At 35.4% G+C, this 22,500-nt stretch overlaps 1 protein-coding gene across 1 annotated transcript in view; it reads left to right on the forward strand.

The window, feature by feature from the left end:
• Positions 1-12,108: 12,108 nt before the first annotated feature.
• Positions 12,109-22,500, forward strand: part of LOC137031480 (complement C3-like) — a 141,710-nt gene continuing 131,318 nt past the window's right edge. Inside the window, exons 1-7 of the mRNA XM_067402456.1 lie at positions 12,109-12,228; positions 12,302-12,497; positions 12,630-12,798; positions 12,988-13,058; positions 13,197-13,285; positions 13,486-13,568; positions 15,230-15,317. Coding sequence (XP_067258557.1) covers positions 12,158-12,228; positions 12,302-12,497; positions 12,630-12,798; positions 12,988-13,058; positions 13,197-13,285; positions 13,486-13,568; positions 15,230-15,317 — 767 coding nt within the window. The 5' untranslated portion in view covers positions 12,109-12,157. The remainder of the gene's footprint in view (positions 12,229-12,301; positions 12,498-12,629; positions 12,799-12,987; positions 13,059-13,196; positions 13,286-13,485; positions 13,569-15,229; positions 15,318-22,500) is intronic.

The raw sequence follows: 22,500 nt of genomic DNA on the forward strand, positions 1-22,500 counted from the left end.
ATAATTGTACCTTTAGGGGTACAATGGCTTGTCACTGGGGCTGTACCCTCAAGGGTACAAATTTGTACCTTAAGAGATCAGTTTTGTACCTTTATTTAACAGAACAAAAATTGACCCTTCAAAAAGGGTATGAAAATGGCTTTGACAGCGTACAATCGTTGACTATAATGATATATATATATATATATATATATATATATATATATATATATATATATATATATATATATATATATATATATATTACACACACACACTGAATTAAAATCAGAATTTATTAAATCCTTTCATTTTCACATTTTACAACATTTCATTTTAAACGCATTTTTAAACATTCCATATGACTCCATCTTGCCGGATGTTAAAAAGTAACACTGATTGACAATTAGTGGAGACACCTGATGATAATAAGCAGAATCACTGAAGAAACAACAAGAGAAAAAGAGAGAGACACAACAACTACAACTGACTTCCAGCTATTAAACATTATTACACTTATTATTAACCAGTTTGATTTGATTTCTGTCATACATCAACAAAAGTTCTTATTGAGAATTAACAGATGTTTAGATGTTAATGTTTGAATGAAAGTTTAGTTTGAAGTCACCATGATGGTGAAAAGCATTTCCTTTAGTTGGGCTCTTGACTCTATTTATTAACATTATTTGTTCTCTGGCTGCTCCAACTTTGTGTTTGTTGAGCACATTTGTTATGGCCAGAGATACCATGATCTGATCTGAGCTGTGTTCACAAAGTGTACTTTACATTAAATGATTTAGTTGATTAAAATAGTGATTTTGAGTAGTCTATACTAAGACAAGTAGACTACATCTAATCTTAATCATCTCTGATTAAATATACAATACAAATTAGTTTTAAGTTACTGGAACTCTCCTGTAAGTGTACAATACTAGCTAGGCACTTGTTAGTTCTACATACTATTCCTATTTCACCTTACTTTTTTTTTTTTTTTTTTTTTTTAAGGTAATCGGTTTGCATGCCTTTTTTATAATTAAGGTTTACTTATTGGATTTTACAGTGTAGGTGAAAATAACGATATATTCTATTGACACCATGTAAAAGTAGCCTATCAGTTCTTTGCAAGAAGTGTAAATAGTATTTAGATGCTGTAGGTTATTGGCAGATACTATTTGTACCTCAGTATTTTTGTACAGGATGCAATAATATCATAGAGAGTGATTATATTTATACAAATTATTAAATGGATGCTTTATTATTGGGAGAATAAACCCCCTCAACTTTCCACCAACCCCATACTCAATGAACACTTTTAATATTATTAAACACTTGTTCACATTTTATTTCCACTTTTTGAACATTATTTTCATTTTATTGAAAATGTATATGATGAGAAAATAGGAGTGAGCTCTATTATTGGGTGAGCTCTGCAAAATGCTGATTCGACCCCACAGCGATCGCTGTAAAAGCCAAAATCTGAAACCCTACATGCCATTGTTGGCCACTGAATACACTGAATTACATCTGTCCCTTTTTAAACTTGAGTGGCCCAACCAGACACTAGAGCTATACTGTAAAGAGTGTTTGTCAACAAGGGACTCTATTTGCACTATTTCAGAGTTAGTACTGGCTGCGGATAAAGTCCTTGTTGTTGGTGATTTTAATATCCATGTAGATAATAATAAAGACGCATTTGGATTGGCATTTGCAGATATTTTAAACTCTATTGGAGTTAGACAACACGTGTCAGGACCCACTCATTGTCGTAATCATACCCTAGATCTAATACTGTCGCATGGAATAGATATTGATGCTGTTGAAATTCTACAGCAGAGCGATGATATATCAGATCATTATTTAGTCTCGTGTATAATACAATTAGCCAAGGCTAAAAAACCACCACCCAGCCATAAATATTGTAGAACAATCACGTCTGCCACTAAAGATTGCTTTATAAATAATCTCCCCGAGCAGTTTCATCGCCTTAGTATACCTGACAACTTAGAAGAACTCGATGCTGCAACAGAAACTATTGGCTCTCTCTTTTCCAGCACATTAGATGTAGTCGCTCCTTTACGTCTAAAGAAGATTAAGGAAACTAATCCAACGCCGTGGTATGATGAGCACACTCGGGCTCTAAAACGAGCTGTTAGAAAAGCTGAACGTAGTTGGAAGAAAACAAAACTAGAAGTTTTTCGCCTTTCGTGGAAAGAAAAAATGATTGAGTACAGAACAGCCATAAGAAATGCTAGATCTACTTATTTTTCAAATCTCTTAATAGAAAACAAACATAATCCTAGGTATTTATTTGACACAGTGGCGAAATTAACTAGAAACAGAGATTCAACTGCTGACGTTTCCATAGAGCACAGCAGTAATGACTTTATGAACTTCTTTACTTGCAAGATTGATAATATTAGAGAGAAAATTATAAACATGCAACCGTCTACAGTTTCGCTTCAGACAGTGCACTGTAGTGTCCCTGAGGTAAAACTAGAATCACTCGCCGCTATAGGAGAGTAAGAATTATCTAAACTTATCAAATCATCAAAATCAACGACATGTATGTTAGACCCAATGCCGACTAAACTACTGAAAGAAATGCTTCCAGAGGTCGTAGGTCCACTTCTTGATATAATTAATTCATCTTTAACACAAGGACACGTGCCAAAAACCTTTAAGCAGGCTATTATCAAACCTCTTATTAAAAAAACTCAACTAGATCCGAGAGATTTAGTAAATTACAGGCCAATCTCGAATCTACCTTTTCTGTCAAAGATACTAGAAAAGGCAGTTTCAACACAACTGTGTTCCTTTTTAGAAAGAAATGGAATCTGTGAGGATTTCCAGTCAGGATTTAGACCATACCATAGTACTGAGACTGCTCTCGTTAGAGTTACAAACGATCTACTCCTATCATCCGATCGTGGCTGTATTTCTCTATTAGTGTTATTAGATCTCAGTGCTGCTTTTGACACTATCGATCATAACATTCTTTTAAAAAGACTTGAAAACTATATTGGCATTAGTGGAATTGCTTTGGCATGGTTCAAATCATACTTATCTGACCGTTATCAGTCTGTGGTAGTTAATGAAGAGATGTCGTATCGATCACAGGTTAAATATGGGGTACCACAAGGCTCAGTATTAGGACCGTTGCTTTTCACTCTGTACATGCTGCCCTTAGGAGAGATAATTAGGAAGCATGGTGTTAGTTTTCACTGCTACGCTGACGATACTCAGCTCTATATTTCCTCGCGCCCTGACGAAACCTACAAATTCACAAAACTAACAGAATGCATAGCTGACATTAAAAACTGGATGACAAGAAATTTCTTATTATTAAATTCAGAAAAAAATGATATCCTAATCTTTGGACCAAAAACTTCCTCACGAAAAAACCTTGAATACTCTCTAACACTTGACGGGTGCTCCATTAAACCTTCGTCCTCAGTTAGGAACCTGGGTGTGCTCTTTGATACCAATCTTTCATTTGAAAGTCATGTTTCTAGTATCTGTAAAACCGCCTTCTTCCATCTAAAAAATATATCTAAATTACGACATATGCTCTCAATGACAAATGTGGAACAGTTGGTTCATGCATTCATGACCTCAAGACTAGATTACTGTAACGCTCTACTGGGTGATTGTTCTGCTCGGCTTTTAAACAAACTACAGTTGGTCCAAAATGCGGCAGCTAGAGTTCTTACTAGAACCAGAAAGTATGACCATATTAGCCCAGTTCTGTCAACATTACATTGGCTCCCTATTAAACATCGTATAGATTTTAAAATCTTGCTACTTACTTATAAAGCTCTAAATGGTTTAGCTCCCCATTACCTAAGTGAGCTCTTAATGCATTATAGTCTTTTACGTTTATTGCGATCTCAGAATTTAGGCCAGTTGATAATACCCAGAATATCAAAATCAACTGAAGGCGGCAGATCCTTTTCCTATTTAGCACCTAAACTCTGGAACAATCTTCCTAGCATTGTTCGGGAAGCAGACACACTCTGTCAGTTTAAATCTAGACTAAAAACACATCTCTTTGCTCTTGCATACACATAACACATTATCAATACATTAACATTTTTCAAATCCGTTAAAGGATTGTTACGCTGCAATAATTAGGTCGGCCGGAACCGAGAACATTTCCTATAACACTAGATATACCTGTACATCAGAATAAGAATGGCATCTACGCTAATATCTGTCTCTCTGCTTATCCTGAGGTTTGCCGGGTGCTGGATCCAGGCCGTATCCAGATCAGATGGAGAACCTGCGTCTGGACCTGACTACAACGTAGCCCAGGAGACAATGGGCCTAAAGATCCAATTCTGGCTGCATCTATAATTCAGATTTTTTATCCCCGTATCCGCTTACATATATTTATATATAATCGATTTTTAATCTCTATAATAAAAATGTACAATTCAGATTTTGATCTCCATATACATTTACATATATATATCTTCCAAGGGTTTTTTTCCCTCCTAGGACTTTTTTCCCAGTGCTAGCACGCTGGGTTTTTCTCCTAGGGTTTTTTTTCCACCCCTGGAAGTCAGCCGACATTGGCTTAATGTAGCACCATCTTGTATATGTTACATATTACCACGCTTGTTTGTACAGTTTTAACCACTTCCCTTTTTTTCTGTGCTTCTAATATGTAAAGCTGCTTTGAAACAATTACCAATTGTAAAAGCGCTATATAAATAAATTTGACTTGACTTGACTTACTGTAAATAGACACTCCGTTATAGGCTTCTGAAAAGTTAACAGATAAACTGTGAAGCTGGCTGAAAGAGCAATACTGGCAATTAGCACAAAACTCTATATCTATGTAATTGCTAAATAAATAAATTATTAGGCCACGTATTAGAAGTGTTGATTAGTAGAAAAGTATGAATTAGCAGTGTTATGAAAACTATATAGAATAAACGCCTATAGGGTATTTATGAGAATTTATGGGCAACACAAATTTAACCTCAATAAAGGTTAGCCTGGGATGAACGCAAATTCCCATGATAAACCTCTGGGATTTTGGAGCACCAACTTGTAACAGTAGGTCAACATAACTATTGAGTTCTTTAATTGATTCCCTGTCTTATTCTGCCCTCTAGTGGGTAATATCGAACGAGAACACGCTGCTAACCCTGCCCAATAAATGCTTTTAATGTTAATAAACACTCGTTAGGCTGGTTATTTGACAGTGACTCTCTTAAGGTTGTGTATTTATCACAGTGGAGGAGGAAGTGTGCCTCCGTCTCAACTGCCCCTGATCTGCATTCATTACAGACTCGATCTTCTTTGGGTAACCATGTCTTCTTGTGTCGCCCTCTTTCTATGGCCAGCTGGTGGTCACTAAGTCTGTACTTGGTTAATAAATTCCTGTGTGTTGTATTTCTGATAGAGGTGAGATATTCAGCCAAACTGTATTCTCTGTTTAATCTGAGGTAACACTGGAGACGACTTTGCTCTTTCGTTTGCTCTTTCCAGTGCTGCATGTATGCTTTTTTCTCTTCACTCATAATTTCTTTAATTCTTGCATGATTTTCAGGGACAGTGATTTTGAACGCTTTGTTTGTCATTTCTGACACCATTGCACAAAGATGACTTTTCTGAGCACTCAGTTCTTGTGTTTTTAGTGCTTTAAAATGAAGTGTGTCTTCAGGACTAGATTTTAAGTGTATCCAGAACTTTAAAGCTCTTTTTTTAATCATTAAATTGAGGGGAAGACGGCCTAGTTCCGCCCTACAAGCGTTATTAGGTGTGTTTCTGTGGACATGAAGGATGCTTCTACAGAACTCTACATGTAGACCTTCTAAAGGATGTTTGTCCCAATCCTTATGGCTGTAGTTACTCGCTGGACCCCAGATCTCACTTTCATATGAGGCAATGGGCAGTATCACACTATCAAAGATCTTTGTCCAAATTCTGATTGGAATGTTTATTTTGAATAATTTAGTTCGTATGGCATGCATTGCTCTGCGGGCTTTTATAAGTAATGTTTTAATAGCCAAATTGAAATTTCCAGTGGGTGTTAAAACCAAACCAAGATAATTATATTGTAAAGAGTGCTGAAGAGTGGTGTTGTTTACAGTAAATGCATGTTTATGTTCCAGATTTCTGTTTTTTTTTCTGAAATATCATAATCTTAGTTTTCTGGATGTTGACTTCTAAGGCCCAGTCATGGCAGTATTTAGTTAAAATGTCTAGGTGGTTCTGGAGACCTTCCGCCGTTTTAGATAGAATTAGAAAGTCGTCTGCATACAGTAAATATTTGACTTCTGTGTCAAATAGTTGTAGTCCTGGACTCTCTGATTGGTCCAGTAGATCTGCCAATTCATTAATATAAATGTTAAATAAAGTTGGGCTGAGGCAGCAGCCTTGTCTGACCCCTCACTCTTGGGAAAAATATTCTGTTCTCTGTTGACCTATTTTTACTGCACATTTATTTTGGTTATACATGTTTTTAATTAAGTCGTATATTTTGCCCCCAATACCACTTTGAATGATTTTATAAAACAATCCTTTATGCCAAATGGAGTCAAAAGCTTTCTTGAAATCTACGAAGCATGCAAATATTTTTCCTTCTTTCTTTTGGTGTACATGTTTGTTTATTAATGTGTGTAGTGTGTGAATATGATCAGTGGTTCGATGTTTAGGGAGGAAGCCAATTTGAGATTTGCTGATGACATTGTGCTGCTTTAAGAAAAATGAAATCCGAGAGTTAATTATAGAACAAAATACTTTTCCCAAATTACTGGTTACACAGATTCCTCTGTAGTTATTAGGGTCTGTTTTGTCTCCACTTTTAAAGATGGGAGAAATGAGCCCTGTATTCCAGACCTCTGGAAAAACACCTGAACTCAGAATCAAGTTAAAGAGTTTGAGCAATGCATTCTGAAGTTCAGGAGAGCTGTTTTTAGCATTTCATTTTTTATTTTGTCAGGGCCACAGGATTTATTAGATTTGAGAGATTTCAGTTTTACACTAAGTTCTTGTTGGGTTATTGGATAATCTAGTGGATATTGGTTGTTTTTGATGCATGACTCAAGAGCGTTCAATTTTTCAAGGACTTTTAATTGGTTGGGATTACTTAAAGGGTCAGTTTGATGGCTATAGAGGTTCTTGAAATAATCTTTCCAAATATGACCATCTTGTATGGCTGGTTCTTGTGGCTTTGTGGTGTTCAAACTGTTCCACATGCTCCAGAACTGGCCCTGATCAATTGTGTTTTCAATCTTTTGAAGCGTGCTGTTATAATAATCCAGTTTCTTCTGTCTCAGTGTGTTTTTGTATTGTTTCAGAAGTTCTGAGTGTTTTAAGCGCAACTCGGTGTTAACTGGATCTTTGTGTCTCTCTCTCTCTCTCTCTCTCTCTCTCTCTCTCTCTCTCTCTCTATATATATATATATATATATATATATATATAATTTTTTTTTTTTTTTTGGGGTGACTTATTCTTTAAACAATAAACAAAGAAACAATCAATCACCACCAGTATTAGTTTAACAACTCCTAGAGTTAAAATACACATTCATGTACTGTATGTATTAATTAAAAAAATGTCTACTTTGTCCCTCATCAAGGCAATCAAACTCTCATCTCTCCAGATGCACTGAATGGTTATATCTGTTTTGGTATTTGTTATACTTGCCAGTAGTATTTGTGGCTGTCCTTTAGCTTTGCTTGACCATTGACAAATTGTATGTGTGTCACCTGAGAAATGTCATCAACATCAGGGCATTTTACCTCTGCAAGTCCAAAGGGAGAGTTCTCAGTAGGGTCGTAGACTCTGCCATCAGGGCTTGTGCCAAGGTGTGGCGCATCAGGATGTACAACAAACCCACACTGTAAAACTTTGACATTCATCATACCAGAGTACTGAAATAGCACTTCAGGCTCAAGATCCAGTTCATGCTTCATTGCAGAAGTCTGACGAACCCCTTTGATGATTCGGGCAGCTAGTGCCCGGCTGGTCGACTCTCCTCTGACATGACACGCCTCACGGAATCTGTTGGATGTAATGCGTGGTGTACGCATTTGGTTCCATAAAGCAGACTTTGACTGGTCCCGTGTCTTTTTCAATTATTGTGCTTAGTTCTTGAGTGACTGCCAAGCTTTCTAAGAACAACATATCATGGAAATTCGGGACAAATTTCAATCTTCCTTCAAATGTATACCCATCCAGAGGAAGCGTAGGGAAAGCAGGGGCTTCTGCATGTTTGACAGCATCCCTTGATGACTCAGCAGGGCACTGGTAGGACAGCAAAGAACCTTTGGGTACTAGGCCAAACTTAGACTCCATCAGATTCAACTCCGACAAGCCATGCAGAACCTTGCAGATCAGTGGCTGAGGCCTGACACTTATTAAAGACTCCACAGAAGAGAGCAGCAAATTATTGGGAAGGGGACCTAAAAACAAAGGGGAAAAAAAGAGAATAGAAATAATACTTTTAAAAGCCCTTTAGTTTGAAAATCTTTTTGCTATACACCACTGAACCCAACCCTCTAGATTCAATTTCACTCTACTCAACATGTGTTAACTCTGGCAGCTATTTTGTAGTCTAGGCCACACCCTGGAGTGTACCATTCTACAGGTAAGTTTTACTTTCTTACATATGCACTTCTTATCCAATTATGCATAAAAAAACAACATCTATCTGTATTTAAATGACATTATAACACAATATAACAATTTAACAAATGATTTAACAAAGATAAGCCTTGTTTTACAGAGTACAGTGTTCATTGATTGAGTACAAAAAAGTGAATCGAGGAGTCATTACAGACTTGGGTAAAGTTGGTTTTATATTCGCACATTCGGACTTCTGGTAAATTCAGACTTTCCAATAAATGTGCAATAAATTAATGTTTGCAAATTTTAAGCAGCAACATGATATTGACAACCAACGATTGTCAACTTACTACATTTTTCACAGTCGATCAAAGATATATGGATCTCTACCAAGACAAAATATTCATATTTACAGATGGATCAAAGCAGCCAGAAACAGGCCGTACTGATCATTTATCAGTAAACACGGTAGAGCTTTTGGCAATTTTATTGGCATTACAGTGGTTGGAAGAAAATAATCAGATGCAAAATGTAGCCATAGCTTATCTGCCCTATCTAGTATTCAATCTGGGGAAACATCATGCAGAAAAGATATCATATATCAGATATATTACTTGCTATTAATACTGTATGATAGAGGGATGGATGTTTTTTTTTTTTTTCTTTGGGTTCCTGCTCATGTAGAGGTAGAAGGAAATGAGATTGTAGATACTCTGACAAAAGGATCACTAAAACATGATTGATGTACAAGTACCATTATGTAGAGCAGAAATTAAAACCATTATTAAGGGACATGTAAACAAAATATGGCAAGAATATTGGGACATAGCTGATACTGGATGACATCTGTATAGTATACAAAAACAAGTAGGTATAAGTATTAGGCAGAGCAGGAATCCAAAGGAAGAAAAGATAGTTACACATCTTAGAATAGGTCATGCTGGTCTAAATTTTACATTACATAGAATAGGAAAACACCCCACTGGTCTTTGCAATCACTGCAACTCACAAGAAACAGTAAAGCATATTTTAATGGATTGTAAAAGATATGAAGAAGAAAGAAGGGAATTAGAAATACAAGTTGGAAAACAAAACATGACATTAATAAATCGTCTAGGGAAAACAATGCCTGGGAAAATATTCAGTCCTCTAATGCGTTATTTGGAAAGTACTGGGTTAAGTGAAAGAATTTGATATGGATATTTAGTTTTTTTGTTTGTTTGTTTGTTTGTTTGTTTTTTTCATTAGTTTTAAGTCCTTCCTTTTTGTCAAGTTGCTGTCCACACTCCAGTCCAGTAGGTGGCAGTAAATGCACCTTAAGTTGGTTTATCATCCGCCAATAAAAGACAAAAGAAGAAGAAGCCCATCTTAAATAAAAACTTAAAAATCAGACATATGTGTATTGTGCAGTGCCCAAGGAAGTCGACCGGAAGTTGAAGTCGGCCGGGTGCCGCCATCTTGTAGCAGATCTTCACTTGCGTTAGCATCCCCATTGACTCCCATTCATTTTGGCGTCACTTTGACAGTGAATAACTTTACATCTGAGGCGTTTAAAGACTCCATTTGTCCATTATTTATTTACAAAGATACACAACAATGTATAAAGGGCTCCATTACCTTCTATGTTACATTATGGCCCGTAGAAACAGTTTTTGTAAAAATAAGCTAACGATTGCGTCATAACCACTCGACTCTCTGTTGCACAGTAGAGAAATTACTGTACAGACAGGAGGAGAAGCTCGCAGGCAATCGGGGAGATTATCTTAATATGGCGTACTGGAGTTACATTTTAAAATACTATACAAAATAATTAATCAGAATACTTACTCCTTCTCACTCACGCCAAAGAACTCCCCGCTCAAGCTCACCGTCTCTGCAAGATTAACGATGGCAGTTTGCACACACAGCTACTAGAAGATTTACATCTGTCAGACAGGTTACGGACGTCATCAAGCTTAGTGTGAGTCTGCGCGTCAGAAACGGAAGTGCTAAAAATCGCTAAAAATGGGCTTCACTTGACTCAATTGAGTTCCAATGGGGTCGCTGTGTCCATTTCTTTTACTGTCTATGGTATTGTGGTTATTCATGCTAACAATGAATGAGCAATGCTAATGCTAACACATTGTACATCCACTACACCTAACAAACACTTTTGGTTGGTTTTCTATTCGCACATTCGGACATCCGTATTCAAAAGTCTTGTTAATCACACTACATTGGACATTCAGTGGACATTCACAAGTAAATATGCCATTAAAACAATACTTGCCTATTTTGATCGACTGTGAAAAATGTTGTAAGTTGACAATCGTTGGTTGTCAATATCATGTCGCTGCTTAAAATTCACAAACATTAATTTATTGCACATTTATTGGAAAGTCTGAATTTATCAGAAGTCCGAATGTGCGAATATAAAACCAACTTTACCCAAGGCTAACAAACAAATGCACATTGTACCCCCTCATATCTTAAACACATAAAACACAATACATTCAAACATTCACAAACATTGCACAAGTCTGCATGATATCAGTGTCAATAAACATACAATGTTAATGCTGCAACAATGTATGTGTGTTAGATATGGTGTATGTGCATAGTCCAAACATGATCACGGGGTTGCTCCGTGACAGTTAAAAATAAACATTCTCCAATAGTTCAGAAAAGAGTCATCTTCAGTTTGGCTTTGTAAGGTTTTTGAATTGCTGTGTGGATGGAGATAAAAATGTTCTGGATGTTTCATTTTAAGTTTTAAGGTGTCTGGTTCTTTACACCACCAGTGCATCGATGGTTTTGTAAATAACTAATAAAACAGATCTTTGTGAAACCTAAAAATGTTCTCCAGAGACATTAGAACTGCTGCTCACTGGATGTTGAAAAAAGAAAAACAAATCATGACCCTTAAAAGATCAACAGAGCAGCTGCCAATTTACCAAAGGTTGCACTAACTGTTTTTTGCTGGTCGTTTACTGGAAATCTGCACTTATTTTGACTGACAACAGCAAAAGTGTTCTTTACAGTTTCCACAGTCATGATAGACTAAATCCAACATGTTCTCCAACTCCAACCAATACAACCATATAGGTCGTTTGTCACTTCCCTGAAATACGACCCATAGGAGCATTTACTAAAGTAGCTAAAGTGGGGTGGGTGTAGTCATTAATAAAAAAAATTGTTTTGCTAATTGGAAATAGAACAAATTGTGTAAAAACTCCACACATTGCATTTAAATGAACATGCATTTTGATTGGTAACGACAGTCATACGTCATTTCATAACGACATTATTTTTACACCAGCTAGATGGTGCATGACTTTAAAATGTAAATATAGGTCATAATAAGGTGCTTGAAAAACGAAGGGTTGTTTAAAAAATAAAAATTCAAAACAGTTATTTTAACATAGCTATTGCTATACTCTTAATTTCTACATGGGTGAACTTAAGTTAAGTGTGTGATTACTTGTGTGATTTCCAGTAAAACAAACAAACTGCAAAAGAGAAATAGCAGTTTGGACTCTAAGGGTCACAGAGGCGGGTATAAATCTGAGCTGCTGCAGGTTCACAGACACTCACAGGAAGAGACACACAGACAGACAGGATGGACGTGAAGCTGCTGTGGCTGACTGTTGTTCTTCTCTCCTCACCCCTCCTCACACTGTGTGACCCGCTGTGAGTATTAAACACACCGTTTGCTCATAGAGTTTCTTATAGATCTGTTTTTGATCTGACTTGATCTCCTCAGGTTTGTTCTGTCAGCTCCTAATTTGCTGAGAGTGGGTTCTTCAGAGAACGTGTTTGTGGAGGCTCAGGATTATTCTGGAGGAGCTTTTGATGTAAGGATTATAGTGAAGAACCACCCAAGAAAAGACAAGGAGATACTGTCCAAAACAGTGACACTGACGGCAGACAACAATTACCAGATCCTTACAGATATAAAGGTGAGGCCACCTTATATGTACTTTGTGTGTGTGATTCTTCATCTACAATGGTACATTTTAGTTTGTAAATTGAAAAATGCTTTTTATTTTATTCCAAATTTGCAAAGGACTAATTCATTTTCTGTTATTCAGATCCCTGATGATAAGAACTTCTTCTCTGATGATCCTCTGGAGAAGCAGTATGTGAATCTACAAGCTCAATTTCCATCCAGCACTCTGGAGAAAGTGGTCATGGTCTCATTCCAGTCTGGATATATATTTGTACAGACAGACAAGCCCATCTACACGCCTGCTAGCACAGGTACGATTCAGTGCGACGACATGGCAAATATAGAGTAAATTAATGCACAATGAACTTAAACATTACATCAGCAGGACATAATCCTGTTTATTATTAAACTGACTGCTGCTTTTATCAGGGTTTGAATCTGCAGAAAACAAAACAATCAGAACTCATATTTCACTTTTTGCTTTGACTTTTTTTTTGCAGTTCAATACAGGATTTTCTCTCTGACACCCAACCTGAAACCAATCAATAATTCTGTCACGGTGGAAATCATGGTACCCACTTATATAACAGCATCATATTATTACACACACACACACACACACACACATGACATTTCAGCTGTAATGAGCATCATTGCACTGTTGATCTCAGCAAACACAGTGTTAATGCTGATTTCTGTGTTTCTTAAGAATCCACAAAACATCACTCTTTCATCAGAGAAGATATATCCAGGAAAAGGGATGAAGTCTCTAAAATTCGCCATTCCTGAGGTTGCCAAGTATGAAAACTGCTGACAGAACTAAAGCTGTTGAACCTGAGTGTACCAAACAAACTTCATTTTTAGTGCCTATAGTGTCTAATTAAGGACAATGCCTATTCATTCAAAAGAAAAAAAAAATCACCCTGTTCGTGGTGTTATAATCTGTTTTAATGTCATAAAAATCAGACATGTTCATGTTTGTGTTCTGTATTTTTCAGTACTGGGATGTGGAAGGTGGTCACTCGGTACACAAACACTCCTCAGAAGACGTTTACTGCTGACTTTGAGGTCAAAGAATATGGTAAGACCTGTGTCAACAAACTGTATATATATATATATATATATATATATATATATATATATATATATATATATATATATATATATATATATATATAGTACAGTCCAAAAGTTTGGAACCACTAAGATTTTTAATGTTTTTAAAAGAAGTTTCTTCTGCTCACCAAGGCTACATTTATTCAATTAAAAATACAGTAAAAACAGTAATATTGTGAAATATTATTACAATTTAAAATAACTGTTTTCTATTTAAATATATTTGACAAAGTAATTTATTCCTGTGATGCAAAGCTGAATTTTCAGCATCGTTACTCCAGTCTTCAGTGTCACATGATCCTTCAGAAATCATTCTAATATGATGATTTGCTGCATATTCGTGAGCAGACGAAACTTCTTTTAAAAACATTAAAAATCTTAGTGGTTCCAAAATTTTGGACTGTACTGTATATATATATATATATATATATATATATATATATACAATGGAGTGTCTTTTAAAAACCTTTTTTGTGGGGAACTACTTCCACCACAGATTCAAATCTTGTTGACACCAGAGGTGGGTAATCCAGGGGTCAAAGAGTAAAGGTCCTGCCATATTTTTATTCCATCCAGTGAAGCATTAATGAGATAATTAAGTGATAAATTGAGTGATGATTGAGCATTATTGAAGACACCTGATGATAACAAGCAGAATCACTAAAGGAGAAAATCACTATTTTTAAGTTACCATCATCGAGGTCAGGGTTTGTTTTAGTTGAGCTCTTGACCCTTGAATTTTTAATATTAGATTTTGTTTGAGCAGTTTTAACTGCATTAAAACCAACCAGAAAAGCAAAATTAAAAGACAATCTGGTGTTGTTTTCACATGATCATTATTTGATCTGAACTCATCTAGAGCCCAATCTCTGAGTTAGATTTACATTATTTATTACAGCACAAGATCAACTTTATCAATGCAATTTTTTTTTTTTTTTTTTTTTAGAATTCTGATTAAAAAAAAACAGACATCAAGAATCAGCCTGTGAATCTCAGCAGTGGTAAGGATAATAGAGGATGTTGCAGTGCATTCTGGGAGCCACCAATCAAAATTCATCCATGGCTCCCATCATGCATTGCTGCATGAATAAATTATGAGCTGAATTGTCTTAGTAATTTTCTTTATTTTCACTATTAAAATTTTATGTTTTTTTGTGACTTTTTAGAAGCTTGTTTTCTAATGTTCAGAGTTGATCGGAATATGTTGCTGATCATCTTTTATGTTCGCTTTTCTGGTTGGTTTTAATGCAGTTAAATCTGCCCAAACAAAATCTAATATTAAAAAGTCAAGGGTCAAGAGCTCAACTAAAACAAACCCTGACCTCGATGATGGTGGCTTAAAAATTGTGATTTTCTCCTTTGGTGATTCTGCTTGTTATCATCAGGTGTCTTCAATAATGCTCAATCATCACTCAATTAATCACTTAATTATCTCATTAATGCTTCAGTGGGTGGAATAAAAATATGGCAGGACTTTTACTCTTTGACCCCTGGATTACCCACCTCTGGTGTGTATGTTTACTACTCACTTCTCTGCTCCTAATGTGTGTACTAACCTGGATGAGTTTAATGCAGAGGACAAATTAGTATGTTTTTATGTTTGTCTTTTGTCTGATTTGGTTTTAGTGCTTCCAACATTTGAAGTGAAATTAAATCCCAGTAAGTCATTCTTCTATGTGGATGATGAGAGTCTGACAGTCGACATTGAAGCCAAGTAAGCCAACATATGTTCTGCTTTACTGAATTGGAAATTAATCTTTAATGTGTGAACACACTGATTTAAAATAGATTTGTAGGCTATGTAAACTACAAAAATAATGTACTATGAACAACCAAAACTTTTCCTAAATTGTGATTCATGTGGGAACATTTAAATGAACTGGTTTTATTCAGTGTAATGACTGAATCAATTTGACATCACTGGGTTAGTCCACAAACTAGACTATAGATATAGAAAGACGGTTCACTCCTTTTAACTGCAACATGGGATAGGTCCTGCCTTCTTGTGAGAAACTACTTCCTTCTGCCATGGTTTCAAATCTTGTTGACAGTTTAACAGTTGAGCCCAAACCTTTATTACTAATTCTAAAACGTCACTATAGAACTAGTAATGAAGGAACGTTGAGTCACTTCATTGAAACTCATTGTTGAGTATTATGTAGAGTAATATGTAGAGTATTATGAGAGATAGACTGACTGAGTGAGTTTATTACCTGCATCTAGATGATATTCTTCAGGTCAATCTTATATTCATAACCACAAAATCAGTTTGAATGTCCACTGAGGAAAGCGATCTTTGACTTTGTCCTTTAACATCAGGCTGTCAGCACTAGTCAATGTACTTGTCAGTTGCATCTCGTAAGATGTTGTTTTTTTAGTCCATTTCCATATAAAAGTCTTTGAGACTGACTGACTCACTCATGAAGACAGTGTTTGCCACCATCTAATAGCATATTAATGTAACTTTCACTGAAGTTGAAATCACCTTTTTAATCCTACACAGTAAAATCCCCAGAGTTAAATCAACTCCCAGATTACATTTGGTCCCTCTCTAAATAGTGTTAAAGTAACACTAACACAGAGTTAAAGTTAATGAGATAATTAAGCAATTAATTAAGTGATGATTGAACATTAATGATGAACACCTGCTGTTAACAAGCAGAATCACTGAAGAAAAGAGAAACACAAGAACTACAAGTGACTTAGATTAAATCAACTGAAGATGAAAGACATTAAATCTCTTAAGATCTGATTCACTTATTACTAACCAGATTGACTTTTTCTGTCACATGTCTAAAAAAGTTCTTATTGAGAATTAGATGTTGAGGTTGAGGTTTAGATTTTGGTGTTTTAGTGGTCAAAAAATTATGCCACCATCATGGTGGTCAGGATTTGTTTTTGTTGGTCTCTTGACCCTTTTATGTCTTTAAAATATGTTGTGTTTGAGTAATTGCAATAGTATTTCACAAGAAACACTAGCACATTGCTGAATCAAACGACTGAATGAGCAAATCAGCATGAAATGAGGGAAACCCTAGTATTACAACACAGCGCTGTGATATAAATTTCAAGAAACTCAACAACAGAGAGAAATATATGTCTACCTCAGATTTAATGTTTGATCTACATCGGGCAATAACGTTATATAATCTCGTTCACTGTAGAGAAAGCTACTTATGTAGTTTACACAGGGAAAGTAACCGTAAAGACACTGAATTAAACATAAACGCAGCTTTTGTGTCTTTATCAGCTTTTCTGCATTTATACTGGCCCTGATAATCATCACACATTCACTTACCACTTGCTCCATTTCTGTAAATCTGTTTTTATGAATGAATGATCAGAGGTGGAGATTCCAGGGGTCAGAAAGTAAAAGTCCTGCCATATTTTTATTCCACCCACTGAAGCATTAATGAGATAAATAAGTGATTAATTGAGTGATGATTGAGCATTATTGAAGACACCTGATGATAAGCAGAATCACCAAAGGAGAAAATCACAATTTTTAAGTTACCATCATCGAGGTCAGGGTTTGTTTTAGTTGAGCTCTTGATCCTTGACTTTTTAATATTAGATTTTGTTTGGGCAGTTTTAACTGCATTAAAACCAAACAGACAAGCAAAGTAAAAAGATGACCAGGTGTTGTTGATTATGTTTTTACATAATCATTATTTGATCTGAATTGATTATTGATTACAGCCGAACTGTGATTCTACAGAAGATCAGCTTTTACAATACACTTTTTTTAAGAGTTCTGATTTAAAAAAAAAAAAAAAAGCAGAGCTCATTTAAACACACAGACATCAAGAATCATCCTGTGAATCTCAACAGTGGTGGCCATCATAAAGCATGTTGCAGTGCATTCTGGGAGCCACCAATCAAAATTCATCCATGGCTCCCATCATGCATTGCTGCATGAATAAATTATGAGCTTAATTGTCTTAGTAATTTCATTTATTCTCACTATTAAAATTTTGCTGTTTTTCTGTGACTTTTTAGTAGCTTGTTTTCTAATGTTCAGAGTTGATCTGTTGATCAGAATTTGTTGCTTGTCACCGTTGTTGAGATTTTGCAGAATCACAGTGCTGCTGTAATCAATAATGTAAAACTAACTCAGAGATTGAGCTCTAAATGAGTTCAGTGATTCAGATCAAATAACGTTTATGTACAAACTTAACCAACACCTGATCATCCTTTAATTCTGCTTGTCTGGTTGGTTTTAATGCAGTTAAAACTGCCCAAACAAAATCTAATATTAAAATGTCAAGGATCAAGAGCTCAACTAAAACAAACCCTGACCTCGATGATGGTAACTTAAAAATTGTGATTTTTTCCTTTGGTGATTCTGCTTGTTAACATCAGGTGTCTTCAATAATGCTCAATCATCTCTCAATTTATCACTTAATTATCTCATTAATGCTTCAGTGGGTGGAATAAAAATATGGCAAGACTTTTACTTTCTGACCCCTGGAATCTCCACCTCTGTGAATGATGACTTATAGTCGTTGCTCTGGTCTTCGTAAACACGTGCTAGTGGGACCTGCTGGTGAAGCTGACTAACAGCAGATGGAGATCATGCATCGGTACTCTACTGCTTTTCCTGCAGTTCCCGGATTTGAAATGTTTAATTTTCTGCCAAATTTGTAAAGCGAAATAAAATGGGCTGAAAATTGCTAGTCGAATTTTATAGATTGAATTTTAAACAGAATGAATATTTTTGAAGTGAAATCTGAAAGGTGAATATAAACTATTGAATTTTTAATAATGAAAATGTGTGTGCAATATTTTTAATTGAAATATTCACAGCTTAAATATGACCATGTTGAATTTCAGCCCATAAAAATGCAAGCCTTAAAAATGCAATGCATCTAAATGCAAGCACAGCTAATGTAATGCATATTTCTTTTTTTCAATTAGTGCAATTCAACAAGCTTTTTGTTTCAAAAAACATTTGGCATTAATTTACTTCCATATGGCTGAAGTCAGCTGTAGTTCTTGTGTTTTTCCTTTCTTCAGTGATTCTGCTTGTTAAAAGCAGGTGTTCATCACTAATGCTCAATCATCACTTAATTAATTGCTTAACACTGGAGTCTGAGGTATCTCTGGTGATACCACCTAGTTTTTTTTTTTTTTCTTACCAGTGTGAAAAAGACAAAAAATACTCTGTCAATGTTGCACATACAATTAAGAGTTATACACCATTTTATTCTCACCATCTGTGAAATAGCTTCTTTTATTTGTGTATACTCAGAGTAAAATCAAAATGATGTGCTTTTTGTAAAATAAAGAAAACTAACATGATGCGTGATCTGTCGTCTCCTTCTGAACAAACTCCAATCTGATAGTTCTCAGAAAATGAACTGTAACTTAGTAAATACTAATCACAAATAAATTACACTTATGTCTAAAGAAACGTTGAAATTTCAGGTTTTAAATCGAGTAAGTCAAATCGAAAACAAAAATTCTGTGTTTATGTAATCTGTTTGAAAATAGACAAATGTCAGACGCCCGTGATTCAGCTCATTATCCGCTAAGGCGGCCACGCCCACGGAGCCAGCGCTATTCAGACACAAATTCTGAGGCAATACATGCATTCATCGTCTCAATCGTGTATTTATTGTCTTGAAAAGTGTTCATCTGTATATTATAGCCATGGTTAGCGACATCTGGAAGCCTCTGTTAGTTCCTGGAATGTTACATGGCCTGTTCTTCTTTACAGTAATGTGGACTAAATGTGCACAGAGCACCCTCCGGCTGCAAGTATGAATTAAAAACACAGTATCCAGCGTTCATAGTGATGACAATAAATACTGAATAAATATTACTCCTCTGTATAGAAAATTGACATAAACATATGAGAATCCATCAATATTTCACCAAATGTGCATGCTTTTAAGCTAAAAGGCTATATGAAATGCCATAGAGGTAACATAATTGTTCAGACACTTTGCATCACAGAAATACATTATATTTTAAAGTATGTAATACACTGTTAGACCTTGCCGGGCTTTTTACAGTATAATACTGGCAACACTGTTGCCAGTAATTTACTATTGATTGTACAGTTATTTACTGTAATCTACAGTATGATACTGTAAAGATGCCATTCACTAAATTAAAGCTTGTGTTACCTCATTTTATTTGCGGAAACCAACTGCCTCAGACTGCCATTTAAATTTATTTACTAACTTTAATTATATGTTTATAACATATTAATATTATTACTATAAACATATTTCTTTAGAATTCAATAAAAAAAATTTAAATAAAAAGATTTTCATTGCACCACCAACTACACAGTTACTATCTGTTAAATAAAACAACACATGCAGCATATCGCCAATGCCTCTTGATCTTCTCCTGAATTTTAGCACATGCTCTACTCTTCAGCACAACGGTGACCCACAAAACTCAAATTTACAGTAAACTAATGGTAAGAGTGTCTATATGACCGGTTAATTCTGGATGTCACCAATGAATCTGGCCATTTCACAATGAGAAAACACAACCATTATTACTGTGCTTCCCAAAGTATTGTAAACCTAAATTGATTAACTTTGGCTCACAGCACTTTTGGGAAACACAGCTAAGATCAGCGTTTCTCTGACCATAACAAATGTGCTCTACAAACACAAAGATGGAGCAGCCTGAGATAAATTAACGTTAATAAATAGAGTCAAGAGCCCAACTAAAGGAAATGCTTTTCACCATCATGGTGACTTCAAACTAAACTTTCATTAAAACATTAACATCTAAACATCTGTTAATTCTCAGTAAGAACTTTTGTTGATGTATGACAGAAATCAAATCAAACTGGTTAATAATAAGTGTAATAATGTTTAATGGCTGGAAGTCAGTTGTAGTTGTTGTGTCTCTCTCTTTTTCTCTTGTTGTTTCTTCAATGATTCTGCTTATTATCATCAGGTGTCTCCACTAATTGTCAATCATCACTCAATCATCAATCAATTATCTCATTACTTGTTACTTTTTAACACCCGGCAAGATGGACTCATATGGAATGTTTAAAGGTGCCCTAGAATTAAAAATTTAATTGTGAGTGAGTCTCAAACTCCATTGTTTCTTCCTTCTTATATAAATCTAATTTGTTTAAAAGACCTCTGAAGAAAAGGCGATTCTCAACATAACATCAACTGTTACGTAACAGTCGGGATCATTAATATGTACGCCCCCAATATTTGCATATGCCAGCTCATGTTCAAGCCAGTATTAACGTCTGGATCTGTGCACAGCTGAATCATCAGACTAGGTAAGCAAGCAAGAACAATAGCGAAAAATGGCAGATGGAGCGATAATAACTGACATGATCCATGATAACATGATATTTTTTAGTGATATTTGTAAACTGTCTTTCTAAATGTTTCATTAGCATGTTGCTAATGTACTGTTAAATGTGGTTAAAGTTACCATTGTTTCTTACTGTATTCACGGAGACAAAAGCCGTCATTTTCATTATTAAACACTTGCAGTCTGTATAATTCATAAACACAACTTCATTCTTTATTAATCTCTCCAACAGTGTGTAATGTTAGTTTTAGCCATGGAGCACTATCAAACTCATTCAGAATCAATGTAAACATCCAAATAAACACTGTACTTACATAATCTGATGTATGCATGCAGCATGCATGACAAACACTTTCTAAAGATCCATTTTGAGGGTTGTATTAGCTGTGTGAACTTTGTTTATGCAATCGAGTCGAGAGCTCGGGAGGGCGGAGAGTACAAGGATTTAAAGGGGCAGGAGCCTGAATCGGCACATTTCTAATGATGCCCCAAAACAGGCAGTTAAAAAAAAATAATGAAAAAAAATTCTATGGGGTATTTTGAGCTGAAACTTCACAGACACATTCAGGGGACACCTTAGACTTATATTACATCCTGTAAAAAAAAAACGTTCAATGGAACCTTTAATGCCATACCTGACTATATTCTGATTAAAAACTAAAAGTATTACACTATTGATACTCAAAACACCAGCAAACACCCAAGCTGCCCTTTTTCTATGCAATGAACAGAGGTGGGTAATCCAGGAGTCAGAAAGTAAAAGTCCTGCCATATTTTTATTCCACCCACTGAAGCATTAATGAGATAATTAAGTGATTAATTGAGTGATGATTGACCATTATTGAAGACACCTGATGATAACAAGCAGAATCACCAAAGGAGAAAATCACAATTTTTAAGCCACCATCATCGAGGTCAGGGTTTGTTTTAGTTAAGCTCTTGACCCTTGCCTTTATAATATTAGATTTTGCTTACTTGTTTTTTTAAGACAATCGGTTTGTCCTTATCACAAAAAATATTTATTTTAGACACACACAAACATCAAGAATCAGTGTATGAATCTCAACAATGAGATTTTAATACATTTTAATAGTGAGAATAAAGAAAATTACTAAGACAATTCAGCTCATAATTTATTCATGCAGCAATGCATGATGGGAGGCATGGGTGAATTTTGATTGGTTGCTCCCAGAATGCATTGCAACATGCTTTATGATGGCCACCACTGTTGAGATTCACAGGGTGATTCTTGATGTCTGTGTGTTTAAATGAGGTTTTTTTTTTTTTTTTTAAATGTATTGATAAAGTTGATTTTGTGCTGCAATCAATACTATAAGTCAAACTCAGAGATTGGGCTGTAAATGAGTTCAGTGATTCAGATCAAATAATGATCATCTTTTTACTTTGCTTTTCTGGTTGGTTTTAACCGTCTATGGTACGGTGTTGCCTCCAGGCAACATGGTCTATTTTAGTTTGTTTTTAATAAAATAAAGCACAAATTGATTGATTAAGCATATCTCAGGACAGAATAACTCAAATACTAATCAATAAAAGTGCAAAAAAGACCAAAACATGACCAACAGGGGTCCATT

The sequence above is a fragment of the Chanodichthys erythropterus genome, chromosome 12 (genome assembly GCF_024489055.1).
Source record: "Chanodichthys erythropterus isolate Z2021 chromosome 12, ASM2448905v1, whole genome shotgun sequence".
Taxonomy (NCBI): Eukaryota; Metazoa; Chordata; class Actinopteri; order Cypriniformes; family Xenocyprididae; genus Chanodichthys; species Chanodichthys erythropterus.